This window comes from Cnephaeus nilssonii (genome assembly GCF_951640355.1).
Source record: "Cnephaeus nilssonii genome assembly, chromosome: 7".
NCBI lineage: Eukaryota > Metazoa > Chordata > Mammalia > Chiroptera > Vespertilionidae > Cnephaeus > Cnephaeus nilssonii.
The window spans coordinates 83,102,290-83,117,005 of NC_137078.1; the positions used below are offsets into that span (position 1 = coordinate 83,102,290).

The 14,716-nt window shown below is 45.7% G+C and overlaps 1 protein-coding gene across 2 annotated transcripts; it reads left to right on the forward strand.

Annotated features, from left to right (window-relative positions):
• Positions 1–295: 295 nt before the first annotated feature.
• On the forward strand, positions 296–14,675 carry SYNC (syncoilin, intermediate filament protein). 2 transcript variants are annotated; one of them, XM_079776207.1, is made up of 4 exons: positions 296–438; positions 4,548–5,952; positions 11,417–11,541; positions 13,194–14,675. In XM_079776207.1, the coding sequence occupies exons 1-4, from the start codon at positions 386–388 to the stop codon at positions 13,252–13,254; spliced, it is 1,644 nt and encodes a 547-aa protein (XP_079632333.1). In that variant the 5' UTR covers positions 296–385; the 3' UTR covers positions 13,255–14,675. The 2 variants fall into 2 exon arrangements, with proteins under 2 accessions (XP_079632333.1, XP_079632334.1); XM_079776208.1 differs by lacking the exon at positions 13,194–14,675 and adding an exon at positions 11,711–13,181.
• The last annotated feature ends 41 nt before the right edge of the window (positions 14,676–14,716 follow it).

Here is a 14,716-nt window from a genome sequence, read left to right on the forward strand (position 1 = left end):
TGCCCGCCTCCCCCACCGGCCAGGCCGGGACCTGCAGAGCCACCTCCTCTCCCCATTCCCCGCATCGGAGACCCTGGGCGGGGAAGGGTGGAGAGGGAGAAGGTTCCGGAAGATGTCCGGGCTGGCCGGTTTTGTGGACCCGGATGACCACCCCCACCCCCACCCCCACCCCCAGCCCCCCGCAGGCTGGTCCCAGGAGGGGCGGCCCCTCCCCACCCTCGGGAGGCGCGGCCGGCTCCCTCCTCCCGCGGCAGGAGTCCGGCCAAGTGGGCGCGCCCTCGGCCGGGATCCGGTGTCGGCTGCAGCTGTCAGTGCGGCGGGCGCGGAGCGGGCGGCCGGCGGGGCCGCCTATTAATAACGCGGCTGCCCGGCGGGTCGCGCAGCCATGGCCAGCTCGGAGCCCCGGCGCAGCGGGCACGGCGCCGCCCCGGCCGCGAGGTAGGACCGTCCCCGTGGGGAGGGGAGGCTGGACGGATTCCCTTCCCCCACCCACCAGCACCTTCTGCCGAGCGGGGGTAGGGGACCAGCGGGGCGCGGCGCGGCGCGGGGCGGAGCCACGAGCCAAGGGAGATGGGGGGGGGGAGGGGTCCCCGGGAGGGGTCCCCGGGAGGGGTCCTGGCACCTCCGTCCGTTAGTCAGCGGCTTTTTATAATGCCCCCTCCCCTTCCTCGGGCCATGTGAGAATTAACCCTTTCAACCCCCAAAGGCCCTTGGGCCCGTAGTGGCCAGAGAAGTTACTTGTTTCTGTCCATCCTCACCCCAAACACAGCTGGAGGTGGAGGCCTCCTGCCGTCGCTGCGTGGACGGCTCTTGGTGCAAGGTTGGGCATCTGCCAGCTTGGAGTTAAGTCTGTTCAGGCCGCTTGTCCCCAGCTGTCTGGGGCCTGGAAAGGGGGTGCAGGGTCCACTATCCCAGGCCAGCAGGGGGGCCCTGGAGTTGAGGCCCTCCTGCACCCATCCACACTGTCCGCTGGTTAGAGCGCAGGGACCTGTGGCTGAGGAGCCGGGAGAACAGGGGCTGTTTCTACCCCGGGTCAGACTGTCGTCCTGCACTTCCCACTGTACCAAGAGGTGGAGGTGCAAATGCACACACCCAACACCCCTCACTGTCACACACAGCACAAAGCTGAACAGTCTCACACATACCCTCACCCGTACTGCCATGCACACATGCAGGTACACAGAGTCAGACACACACCAATCATGCCTGCACAGTATCACCCACGCGTACAGCCACAGCCCTAGTGGACAGGGCTGGGCGCGGCCGGAGCCGCTGGGGACAGGGACAGGGTGGCCGAGGCAGGCTGTTTGTGGCCAAGGAAGCCTGAGGTCAGCGGCCCCAGCTGAACTGGCTCCCTTGCCCCTGGGCCTCCCCTAGTCTACTTTCCCCCGTCCTTACAGAGAGGCAGCTGTGTGAGGGCAGCCTCTAGCCTGGGCCTGGCACTGTGGGTGGGTGACTAAGACAGCGTGGTGTATGGTAACAGCAGCGCCTGGAAGTCAGGAGGCCTGGGTTCTACTTCCAGATTTGCTGCTCGACCTTGGGCAAGTTTCCTCCTTGGACCTCAGTCGGATTCTGCCTGCCTTCCTTCCACTGAGCCCCACCCTGGGATACAGAGAGAATGAGAGCTCACTTGTCCTTAGAAAATGGAGTATCACAGGAGACAGACGTGCACTTCTCACAGCACAGAGCACTAAGTGCAGAGATGAGCGGCATACCAAGTGCCTGGGGAATGCAAGGCACTTTGGGGTGGTCGGGGAAACACTTCACAGAGATGGACTCTAGCAGGGCTTGAATGGTGAGTAGGAATTTGTTAGGCACATATACACAAATTCATTTTGAATGCTATGGGCCAAGCTCTAGAGTACCTGCCCTCATTGTTTCCCCTCTTTTAGACCTCATGCCTATTCTAAGAGCTGAGTGGTCAAGAGGAGGTCTGAATAAAACACAAAAGTAAATAAGAAAACAAAAACAGCTCTGGCTCTGGAGTGGAACCTTGAGTGAATTCTTTACTCTGTTTATGCTTTGGTTTCCTCATCTATAAAAGGGAGGTAATAGATGAGCATCATATCAATGAGTATTCATGTAAAAAAATGTAGAATACTACCACGAACACTGTTATGTCATTCCAGGGCGGAGGACTCCGCAGGAGGGTGATCTCGGGTCTGCCTGCTAGCTGCTGAGGATCAGAGTGGGTTCTGGCTGGCTGAGCAGGTGCATCCTTCCTGGGCACTGGAAACTCTACCATTCCAGAACTGTTCTCTAGTCGGGTGGTATACAAAGAGCAGTGTTTTCTCAGCTGGATCCTTTAGCCATTGTGGGCTACGGGTAGAAGGTATAAAAAAGTTAATGCATGTTCCAGATTGTCAAGCATTGGGTGGGCTCCTGGGGAGTGAGATGAGGCTGAAAAGATATGATGGGGCTACAGCTTTAAGGGCCTTGAATCTCTGCTAAGCAGTTGGTTATTTATGGGTGAAGTAGGGCGACATGGTTTGCTTTATGTTATAGCAAGTTGTGGCGCTGTAGAGCATAGACGAGGATGAGAAGGCCTGTCGGAAGGCTGGCACAGATTTGCAGGTGAGAGATGATGACTTGGACTAGGGCCCTGGCAGTGGATGGAGAAGGGGGGTGGGGACTGCAGACTCTCGGAGATAGAAGGGTTAGTTCTCGGTAAGTTGGCTGTATAGGGGAGGGAAGAGGTGTTTAAAGATTTCTTGTTTCATCAAGCTGGTGATATGTTTCACTGAGCTGGAGAATACAGGTGCAGCAAGCTCAAGGAGAAGAAGAATTTGGGGCAGTTGAGTTTGAGATGCAAAGTAACATCTGGTAAAGATATCTAAGAAGCACTTTCTCTCTGGTAAAGTGATGTGAATGGACTAGGTGACTGTCGAGGTTGTCTTGGAACTTTAGGTTTTGGTGTGGGTGCTGGGTTGAAGGCGGCCAGTGATGTTGGGGGACTGATGAAACCATACTTTTATAGTTTCCAGAGGGCCAACATGAGAAAACAAAGGGAATCCAGGGACTCCTGGGTGTTAGAGAGGACAGAGTACAGGATGATTTAGAGTAAAAATAATCTTCTTTGGGAACTTGGAATTAAGATATAGAGCTTAAAACCTGGGCACAAGTAGGCGTTTTCAAAACAGAGCAATCAAAATCTTTGATATATGGAACTTTTTACTTTTACTTATACTTTATGTCTGAAAAAAGTGTTTCTTGAAAGCTATAGTCCAATTTAGTTTGTTTTATAAATGGTATACATTAAATATGTTTCTTTGAGTAAAATACTTAATCATTTTTTAAAAATATATTTTATTTACTTTTTACAGAGGGGAAGGGAGAGGGATAGAGAGTTAGAAACATCGATGAGAGAGAAACATCAATCAGCTGCCTCCTGCACACCCCCTGCTGGGGATGTGCCCGAAACCAAGGTACATGCCCTTGACCGGAATTGAACATGGGACCCTTGAGTCTGCAGGCCGACGCTCTATCCACTGAGCCAAACCGGTTTCGGCAGTACTTAATCATTTTTAACCTCGGTTTCCTGATCTGTAAAATGGAGATAAATGTAACTAACTACCTCATAGAATTGTTACGAGGATTAAACAAGTTGATATACATAAAGCATTTAAAACAGGGCCTGGCACACATAAGACCTCTGGAATAATTATTATTTCCATGGTATTTTATATTTTCAAAGAATTGCTTAGAGATCCAAGGTAGGTAAGATGCATTTGAAACAGGAAAGACAAAGCCACTCAAGGGCCAAAGAAACAGGGGAGCATTCCTTGGCGGGAACTGATTGAGCTAGCAGGCAATGGGCAGCTGGGTTATCGGGCTCATTTGTTAGAATCACAGAATCTAAGAGCCTTTACAGGCTAGAAGGATGATTGACATCTTACAGGAACAAGAGATGTGGTTTCACTTGCTGTGAAAAAGTCTTAAGATTTTAGTTAAACTCAGCATTTGTCAAGAACATGATGGCCAGCCCTATATGCTAAGGGAATCTTGACTGCATCAGTAGTGTCCAGAGATTGACAGCTTAGAACACACCTGGGTATTGCTCCAATACCCAACCCCAAGGGACAGTGACAATTTGGAGCCTGGTCGGAAAGAAGTGATCCAAATGAGGAAGGCACTGGAAAACTTGGCATGCATGGAATTGAAAGACAAGTTAGTTCTTGTTAAGTGTTTAGAGAACTTATATGGGAAAGGAGTTAGACTTCTCTGATTCTAGAAAGAAGAATCAAGTCCAGGTAAAAAACGTTTTACCTCAACATTAGAACTTTATGATAGCGAAACAAATAGTGGTGGCTCAGGTGTTAGTTTCCTGTCCTTAAAGGTATGTAGCAGACTAGACATTGACATCATGGGTATGTAGTCAGGGGATCTAAGCACTGGGCTGTGTGGGGATAAGTCAGTGGAGGGAAGGGAGCAGACAAGTGCTGAGATGTGAGAACCTGATATAATTAAGGTCTATGGCCTAACGGCTCCAGCCACCAACCATCCTGGGATTGTGGCTGCCCTCTCACTTTAAGTCATTTCTTTTGCAGGGAAACAAGAGCACAGGCCACTTCTTTTCAAGAGGAGGGACACTCTGAATGCCTGGATGACACTTTGCCTTTGGAGGGGATCTTGAATTTAGAGGACATTCTCTTCCTGGGGGACACAGGTGACTTTGATGACACACTGTATCTGGAAGAGACTGAGAAGCCTGAGGAGACACTGTATATTGAGGATAACAGGCAGCCAGATGAGGCTGTGTGTGTGGAGGAGATTGTGAAGCCAGAGGACACACTGTGTGTGGAGGAGCCTTTGAAACCAGAGGACACACTGTGTGTGGAGGAGCCTGGGAAGCCGGAGGACACACTGTGTGTGGAGGAGATTGTGAAGCCAGAGGACACACTGTGTGTGGAGGAGCCTGTGAAGCCGGAGGACACACTGTGTGTGGAGGAGCCTGTGAAGCCGGAGGACACACTGTGTGTGGAGGAGCCTGTGAAGCCGGAGGACACACTGTGTGTGGAGGAGCCTGGGAAGCCGGAGGACACACTGTGTGTGGAGGAGCCTGTGAAGCCGGAGGACACACTGTGTGTGGAGGAGCCTGTGAAGCCGGAGGAGACAAGCCCAGAGCAGATGGCCTATGGGGGAGAGACGGTCACAAACGAAGAGAAGCCTAACCCCGAGAGCCTTGGAGCCGGGCCTAGTCCCAGCACAGAGGAGAGCCTGAGCATAGAGGACCTAGAATTGCTCGAGGGGCGTTTCCAGGAATGTGTCCAAGCTGTGTCCCAGCTGGAAGAGGAGAGGGATCAGCTCATCCATGAGCTTGTGTTGCTCCGGGAACCAGCTCTCCAGGAGGTGCAACAAGTCCATCAGGACATCCTGGATGCCTACAAACTGCATGCTCAAGCAGAGCTGGAGAGGGATGGGCTAAGGGAGGAGATCCAGCTGGTCAAGCAGAAGCTGTTCAAGGTGACCAAGGAATGTGTGGCCTACCAATACCAGCTGGAGTGCCGCCAGCAGGACGTGGCCCAGTTTGCTGATTTCCGGGAAGTGCTGACGGCCCGGGCAGCCCAGCTCTCAGAGGAACTGGCCCAGCTCCGGGATGCCTATCAGAAGCAGAAGGAGCAGCTACGGCAACAAATAGAAGCACCTCCAAGCCATGGGGACGGACAATTCCTGCAGGAGAGCCGGCGGCTCTCTGCCCAGTTTGAGAACCTCATGGCAGAGAGCCGCCAGGGCCTGGAGGAGGAGTATGAGCCTCAGCTGCTGCGGCTCCTAGAGAGGAAAGAAGCCGCTGCCAAAGCCCTGCAGAAAACCCAGGCAGAGATCCAGCAGATGAAGGAGGCTCTGAGGCCCCTGCAAGCAGAGGCCCAGCAGCTCCACCTGCTAAACAGGAATCTGGAGGACCAGATCACACTTGTGAGGCAAAAACGCGACGAGGAAGTGCAGCAGTACAGGGTAGGCCCATTGGGCATGAAAGGAATTTCGGTCTCTTAGCTTGGGGAAGGGGAAGGAAAGGGGTCAAATATCTTTTGGGCTGAAGGATACTCACTGTCACATGTAGGAACTTCTTTGAGGTCTGTGGTAGAGGCTGAAAATGACTTGCACTCTTAATTTAAACCCTTTTATACCAATTATCTCATTTGATCCTCTTATTAATCCCCCAAATCCTTTATTATTTTTTAAATCCTTACCCGAGAATTTTTTTTTTTTTAAATATGGAACCCTTCACGAATTTGCGTGTCATCCTTGCGCAGGGGCTATGCTAATCTTCTCTGTATCGTTCCAATTTTAGAATATGTGTTGCTGAAGCGAGCACAAATATTTTTTTTCTTTAAAAATATTTTTTTATTGATTTCAGAGAGGAAGGGAGAGAGATAAAACATCAATGATGAGAGGGAATCATTGATCGGCTGCCTCATGCACGCCCCACACTGGGGATCCAGCCTACAACCAGGGCACGTGCCCTGATCGGAACCGAACTGTGACCTCCTGGTTCATAGGTCTATGCGCAACCACTGAGCCATGCCAGTCGGACCCAAAGATATTTTTCCCATTGATTTTTAGAAAGTGGAAGGTAGGAGGTGGGAGAGAGAGAAACATCGATGCGAGTGACACATCAACTGGTTGCCTCCCGCAGGCACCCTAACTGGGGCTGGGGATTGAACTGCAACCAAGGTATGTGCCCTTGACCAGGAATCAAACCTGTGACCCTTCAGTCCGATGCTCTAACCACTGAGAAAAACTGGCCAGAGCCATCATCATCATCATCATCATCATCATTATTATTGAGGAAACAGGCTCAGTGAGCCAGAGTAATCTTTTGTAAAATGTTTTGTTTTCAGAGAGGGAAGGATAGAAACATCAATAAGAGACCATCATCGATTGGCTGCCTCCTGCATGCCCCCCACTTGGGATCAAGCCTACAACCCCGGGCATGTGCCCTGACTGGGAATCAAACTGTGATCTTCTGGTTCATGGGCCGACATTCAATCACTGAGCCACTCCAACCGGGGTAAAACCCTCTCGATGAGTGTCTTTCATAGCTTTACCATAATTAAAGGAATCAAGGTCTGAAGGAGCTAATTCTTTCTGAAATGGCTTCCTAAATTGTCAAAGGTCGCTTATGGCACCTGATTACTTTTTTCAAAGGTACACTTCACTCTTAAAATTGTAAACACTGCCTCTTCCAAATAGTCAACAGATATTATCTACTTACTATGTGCCAGGGAGTGAACTATGTGCTGACAAAAGAAATCAGAAATGGGGAGGGGGAGGAGTTCCTGCTCTCCAACAGTTTACAGTCTAGGAAGGGTACCAGATAAAATGAACGTATTACATAAAACCTAAGACACTTGATTTTAAGATGCACTCTGATGTTAAAATGTCAAAGCTTTAGAATCAATGAAATACAAGACTTCAATGTGATAAACACTGGAATAGTTATAGGAATAAGGCATATACTGTTGAAGCATGTACAATTACCCCTGCCTAGAAATTTTATGAGGATTGGTTAATAGATGGCATGTAGTTTAAGTTCTTTATATGTAGTAATTCATTTAATTCTTACCTAAGTTAGGTATGAACTACTGTCATCATTTGAAAAATGAGAAAACAGGTGAGAAAGAAGTAATTTGTTCAAGGTTATGCATCTAGACGTGATGCATATAATAACCCTGAGCAATCTAGCTCAAGCCCAGTCAACCACAATGTGTTTGTATAAATGAATTCATGGGGTAGACAAGGGAAAGGCTTTCCAAGCAGAGGGAACAGCCTACACAAAAGCATGAAAACGCAAAGACATGTTATAGGAAGTGAGGGTGGCTGGGTCATAAGGAATGTGAGCAGAGTGATGAGGCTGGAGAGGTAGATGGGGATCAGAATGTAAAGGGCTTTATGCAAAAATAAGTTTCCTCCAAAGCCAGGCCCTTTCCACAAAATAGAATTTTAGATGAAATGCCAATATATAAAACAGGCAAAAGTGGACCTACAAATTAGTGGCAAGGGCACTTCATTTTGGCTTTTTTCTGGGTTTCATGGGAAAGTTTGAAGATCACTAACGAGCCTTAAGAATATGGCTTGTGCAAGTTTGTCTTAATGGAAATAGACTTGCACAAGTCCTGGCTCTACCACTTTCTAACTGGGGGGAACTTTGGACAATTACTTAATCCACATGGCTCTGCTCCCTCACATGTAATACACATCAAAGGGCTTTTGCAAGGAATGAACTAGTTAATGTTTGTAAAGCATGTGCAATGGTGCCTGGCCCATAGGTATGTACTCTTTTTAAAAAAATATATATTTTATTACAGAGAGGAAGGGAAAGAGAGTTAGAAACATCGATCAGCTGCCTCCTGCACACCCCCTACTGGGGATGTGCCCACAACCAAGGTACATGCCCTTGACCGGAATCGAACCCGGGACCTTTCAGTCCACAGGCCAACGCTCTATCCACTGAGCCAAACCAGTCAGGGCTGTACTTTTAAAATGGTGGGTGGATTGAAAAAGCCTGAAACAAAACTTTATGAGAGAGAGATGTGAGATACGTAGGATAAAATGGGTAGGACTTGGTGACTGGCTACAGTGGGTGGGGTGAGAAATTTGCTGAGAATGATGTTTTTAACTGGAAATTGGTAGGTTGCTAATGCTGAAACATGGAATATGCTTACTATCTGCAAGTTTCACATCAACAAGCATTATGTGTACTCCCAGGAACCTACAATCTGGGAGTTAGACATGAATTTAAAAGATAAATAGCAATACAACAGCAGATGCTATCTATGTGACAGAAGTAAAGGCATAGAGATCTGAGTTGGTCAGGCTTGAGCAGCATTGTCCAACCCAAGTCTCATGCAAGACACGGATGCCATGTAAAATTTCTAGTGACACTTAAAAAAAATAGATGAAATATTTAACGTAACTCAGCATATAAAAACATAATTTCTACATGTAGTCAATATCAAATTTTGAGGTATTTCATTTTATGCCAAGTCTTAGAAACCTATCTTACACTTACAGATATCTCAATTTGGACGAGCCATATTTCAAGTACTCACTAGCCCCACATGGCTAGTAACTTGCATACCGGATAGTGCAAGATAGGGGAAAATGTTCATATTGAAAGAGTAATGGAGGTTCTAGTTAGAGGTAGGGGTAAAACTGGAGGGCGTCTAGATTAACCCTTTGCACTCGCTTGCTTTTTTCTCGATTCCTTTATTCTACTCGGGATTTAATTTTTTAAATACCCCAGATTTTACAAAGCGCGGCAGTAGAATAAAAAACTGGAGTTTCTTTTCATACAAACTTATTTGGATTTTTTAATATTTCAAATTATTGATACATTCAAAGAGTAATTTTAATCTCTATAATTTTTCATGGTGTGATATTTTTTGAAACATTCACCCACATGAAGACCTGGTTTACATTCATATGTTTCGCAAATATAAATCGTCTCTCTTCTTCCTCCTTTGATTTTTCTGTTAGAACAAACAACACAATCTTTGTGTTTTTTGTTAGGGTGAGGTGTGATTATATGGAGCTTTCCATCGAAACGTTGCTCTAAGTTAGTGGATAATAATCTACCCCTGGAAGTTAGTGTACTGGTCTAACCTTTTTCACGTGACTGATGTGTCTTAGAAACAAATAGCCTTTGAAGATGCCATTGGTGAAGCTTAGGTGGTGGCATCAGTTGAGACGGCATTTATATTTTACTTGTCCTTTCATGCTAATGAAAACAAGAAAAGATACTGGAAAAATAGACAAAAATCCCCCTTCCTCCTGTGGTGAAACTACGTGTCTAGTGTGGCTCGACATACGAGCTGCCACCGATGCTAACCATGTCGAGTCACACTCGACATCCGAGTGCAAAAGGTTAAAGGAAGTGGGAAGCCTTTGGAAGACTGAGATAGAGCAGTTTTTAGAAAGTTACTATTGGTGCTACATCAGATTAAGACTGGAGACTGTCCTTAACTCCAGTCATTGTAGCAATATATCCTTCACTGTTTCTTCCTGTCAGAGCACTGATGGTACAGACTGCCTTCTCAAACATGTACTTTTGTGCCTTGTCAAAATAACAGGTTTGCTAGTGGAATTTGGGAAATCGGGGTAGAGGTATGCAAATACTTCCCTTTGGCTGACTCACTTAGAGAGTAAGGCCCCATTTCTGTGTGGTGTAAAGCATGACTAAGCACTAAAAAAGGCCTTTTGGTAATGGTTTATGTAAATTGAGATTCAGCCAGACTATAAACCATTGCAGATTGATGTGCCACAGGTATATCAAGGATGACTCAGAGAACAAATTATTTAGATACTTCTAATAGCATGTATCCAAACTGGATTCCTATGTTTTTAAAATATATTTTTATTGATTTCAGAGAGGGAGAGGGAAACATCAATGATGAGAATGGATTGGCTGCCTCCTGCACGCCCCCTACTGGGGGTTGAGCCTGCAACCCAGGCATGTGCCCTTGAAGGAAATTGAACCTGGGACCCTTCAGTCCCTAGCTCTATCCACTGAGCCAAACCAGCTAGGGCTGGATTCCTATCTTACTATTCTTCAAAATTTGAGAAGTCACTGCCCCTTTAAAATATGCCTTTAAACTTTAATGCTTTCCCAACTCCCTCACACTTCCTAAGGATCCATGCCAGCTAGGAACAAACACCAGACTGATTTGCTGACATCTTCCTTACCTCATTCCTCAGGCATTAAACCTCAGCAGAGACAATTTACAGAATGCACCCTGCCTGTTGGCAGAATGGGAAAGTTATCTGAAAGCTCCAGAGGGCCCACAGGGCATAGCATCTTTTTTTTTTTTTTTTAAGAAATTCTCTTATTCTTTTAAAAAAATATATATTTTTATTGATTTCAGATAGGGAGAGAAACATCAATGATAACAGAATCATTGATTGGCTGCCTCCTGCACACCCCCTATTGGGGATCAAGCCCACAACCTGGGCATGTGCCCTTGACTGGAATCGAACTTGGGACCCTTCAGTCCACAGGCCGACACTCTATCCAGAGCCAAACCTGCTAGGGCTAGCATATTTTTCCAACTTAACATTTTTGAACAAATTCAGTCTTAATGGAAACAAACTTGCACATAAAGCAAGAGGTGTATAAAATTCCTAGCTCACCAAGAGGACCAAAATCCTCCCCAACACTCCTTAAAATTGTGAAACTAAAAGTCCCTCTGAGTACTACTGTCACAGGATTACATTAAGTTGTGGTTAACAGACAAGACTCCTTTCTTCACCATCTGCAAATGGAGTATCACTTTGTCAAAACACCTCTTTAATCTGTTCCAACCTTAATACTTCTATGAAGATTAAACAATGTACAAGGAAGTGCTTTGTAAACTCTAACGGACAACGTAAGATTTTTAGTGTTCGGCTCATCAGATATGTTCTTGGCCCTCTTATGCAGGAACAGCTGGAGAAAATGGAAGAACAACAGACACAGTTAAGAAGTGGGGTGCAACTCCAGCAACAGAAGAACAAAGAGATGGAGCAGCTAAGGATCAGTCTTGCTGAAGAGCTTTCAACTTATAAGTCAGTTTTCGCTGCTTATCCAAATCTCAACTATCACTAGCTGAAGGGATGGATGGTGGGGAGGGTAGATGTTGCTCAAGGAAAATTTTACTCAACAGTGGGAGACAAATGATTTGGGAAATTTTTTCATCCATGAACAGATAGAAAATGGCTCTCTCTTTTTTTTAAGGGCTATGCTACCCAAGAGCCTGGAACAGGCTAATACTCCCACTTCTCAGGCAGGTGGAATCGAGACACAGTCTCAAGGTGATCCTTGTAGATACAAGAGTGGAGTTTGCATTTTACTTTCTTAACAATACTAATGCCTTAAAAGAACTTAAGTGTGTGTCTAATGACAAATCATGTAGGGATAACATGTACCTCCAAACTGCTTGGCTCAAGCATTCAGGGTTCATTTGGAATGCTTGTTTCTGATAGGACTAAAAAAATATGCCCTAATTATCACCAGGAATTCTGTAACAGGATAAAACATCTAAGCTCTGCATTCTCCCACCTTACCCCACCTGCTATTCATAGTTTCCTTAGAATAGCAGAAGGTAGTTATGCTACCTAAATTCAAACTATGACAAAAGAGGCCCAGGCAGCAAAATTAATCTGTATAGAAAAGCCGAAGAGGGTGTTGTTTATAAGCGGAGGAACAGGATTATTGCTTAGTATGTGAAACAAGCAACACTCCTATCCATTATTTTCTCTATATACCAGTATGTTCTCATTTTTCACGTTTTAGATTCTCTTGGATAAAGAAACTAAGAATAAAAAAGGTCTGTGAAGTATATACTAGTTACATGCCCATAAATTTTATTCTCAACTTCCTAGTTCATCTTACAGCTTGGATACAGACTCACAAATGACTACTGTAACTAATGCTTTTCCTAACTCACTAGGATTTTCTTTTACTGTGTTTTTTCCAGGCATAACAGATTACGCTTATTGTTTGGGAGATTACTAGAATCTCGTAATTGAGGAAAATGATCTGCTAAACACCTTTGTGTGGATCAGATTAAAAGTACAATAGGGAAAAAGCAACAATTCAAAGAAACAAAACTACAGAATTTCAGGCACTGTAATACCTGTGTAAATTTAACCTGGACAGAGAAAAATTTTAGCTAGCCCCTCCCATCACCATCACATAGATTAACACTCATTACTTTGCAAATAAGAATCACCCAAATATGTCATAGGGGAAAGTCAACCCTGATCATATGAGTCAGTCTAGCAATCTCTCTCCCCATCAAAACTTACAATAAATTTCATAAGTTCAGTTATAAACTTTATACTATATTAGAGACCCGGTGTACAAAATTCATGCACTTGGGGGGTCCCTCAGCCTGGCCTGCACCCTCTCACAGTCCAGGATCCGGCAGTCGGACAACCTTAGTGCTGCCATGGAGGCGGGAGAGGCTCCCGCCACCACCACTGCACTCGCCAGCCATGAGCCCAGCTTCTGGCTGAGCAGCGCTACCCCCTGTGGGAGCGCACTGACCACCAGGGACAGCTCCTGTGTTGAGTGTCTGCCCTCTGGTGGTCAGTGCACATCATAGTGACCGGTCATTCTGCAGTTCAGTCTATTTACATATTAGCCTTTTATTATATAGGATTATTTCAAGTTGCAGAAATAATAAATTTATTCTTTTTTTCTTTCAATCTTACAGGAGCTGTTTAGAAATGTATGGCCGAATCTGTAACCCAGAAACAACCAAAAAAGCTTCCTAACAAAGGATCACTTAAGTATCCTTTGGACATACTTTTTTCCAAACAGAGAAGAGTGTGCCAGGAACTTGGCAAGCAATTCACCCTGGGGAAGATACAAATACTGGCTGACCTGTTTAAAAAGATTCTAGGCTGGCTGGAGGCAGAACACACCAGCCAGCTCTTAGCTGGATTCTATTTCACAGGCTGCTGGTAATGATTTCAATGCACGGAGGAACGGCAAAAAAGAGCCTCCTGTCCACCAGCAGCAAAAGATGAATCTATGCACCCTTGCAGTCTTGTGCAGAATGAAACTTGCCTTGTGTTGACCTAAACCAAAAACATTTTTTTGGAGCACAGGTGGGGTCAAAAGGCAGCCAATTTTCATCATATGGGTTTATAATTTGAATTATTTTGTGCCATGAGTGTTGGACTTTAAATGAATCCTTTTACAAAGTTTACTTTTTATGCTGACGCATACAGTTTACTCGTGTCAAGATTAATTTTCACTATACTCTAAAAGAACTTAAGTTCCTGAAAAAAAGGAACTAAATTTGAATCTGAAGGTTAAGGATATTCAGATTTCCCTAAAGATCATGCCTCATGAAAATGATTTTTGGACAGAGTAATCTACTTAAACTGAGTGATTGCAAAGAACCAGGCATTTTATCTGGTTATGGCACTTGGCTATAAAGGCTTTCAGCCTTTATTTCTCACTTCTAAGAACAGGCCCCAGTGAAAAACATACTGGGGAGATTCAACCTCTCTATGAGAAAAGGTTCCAACACCTTTTCCAAATTTAAATTTTGCCTTAAAATCTTGCTGCCACACTGCCTTTGACATGCTTGAAAGTCCATGTAGTTCTCTATGGATAGACTTCAAAAAGATGTTATTTTATCAAAGATTAATCTGTACACCTATGATTCAATGTTTTATGTCTTTCACTTTCCCTGGGAAGGAGTAAAACTGTTTTCTACAGCTCTGGGTCTATTATAATTAACTAGAGGCCCGGTGCATGAAAATTCATTCAATGGAGGGGGGGTGGGTCCCTCAGCCCAGCCTGCCCCTTCTCACAGTCCAGGAGCCCTCAGGGACGGGAGGCGACCTGGTCACCAGGGGAAGGCAACGCCCCATCACACCTCTGCTGCTGCCACTGCATACAGCGCCTCGGCCAGCCCTGGGCAGCTGGGGGGCTGAGAGGACTGGGTGTCGCCATCTTTGAGGGCGTGACAGTAATTAGCATATCCCCTCCTTATTGTCTTGTGGGCACTACCATCTTTGAGACAGTGTGAGGGTCAATTAGCATATTCACTCTTTATTAGAAGATAGGATTCTGCTCTTGATAGTCAAAAACCACAGAAAATAATTGTCATCTGAAGAATTCTTCTAGAAGCCAGAGACTGGTGTTTGATATTTTATACTAAATAAAGCCCATCAGCATGGGGTTATGTAGAAAAGCAATTTATTTCATTATAAGCACTTACAC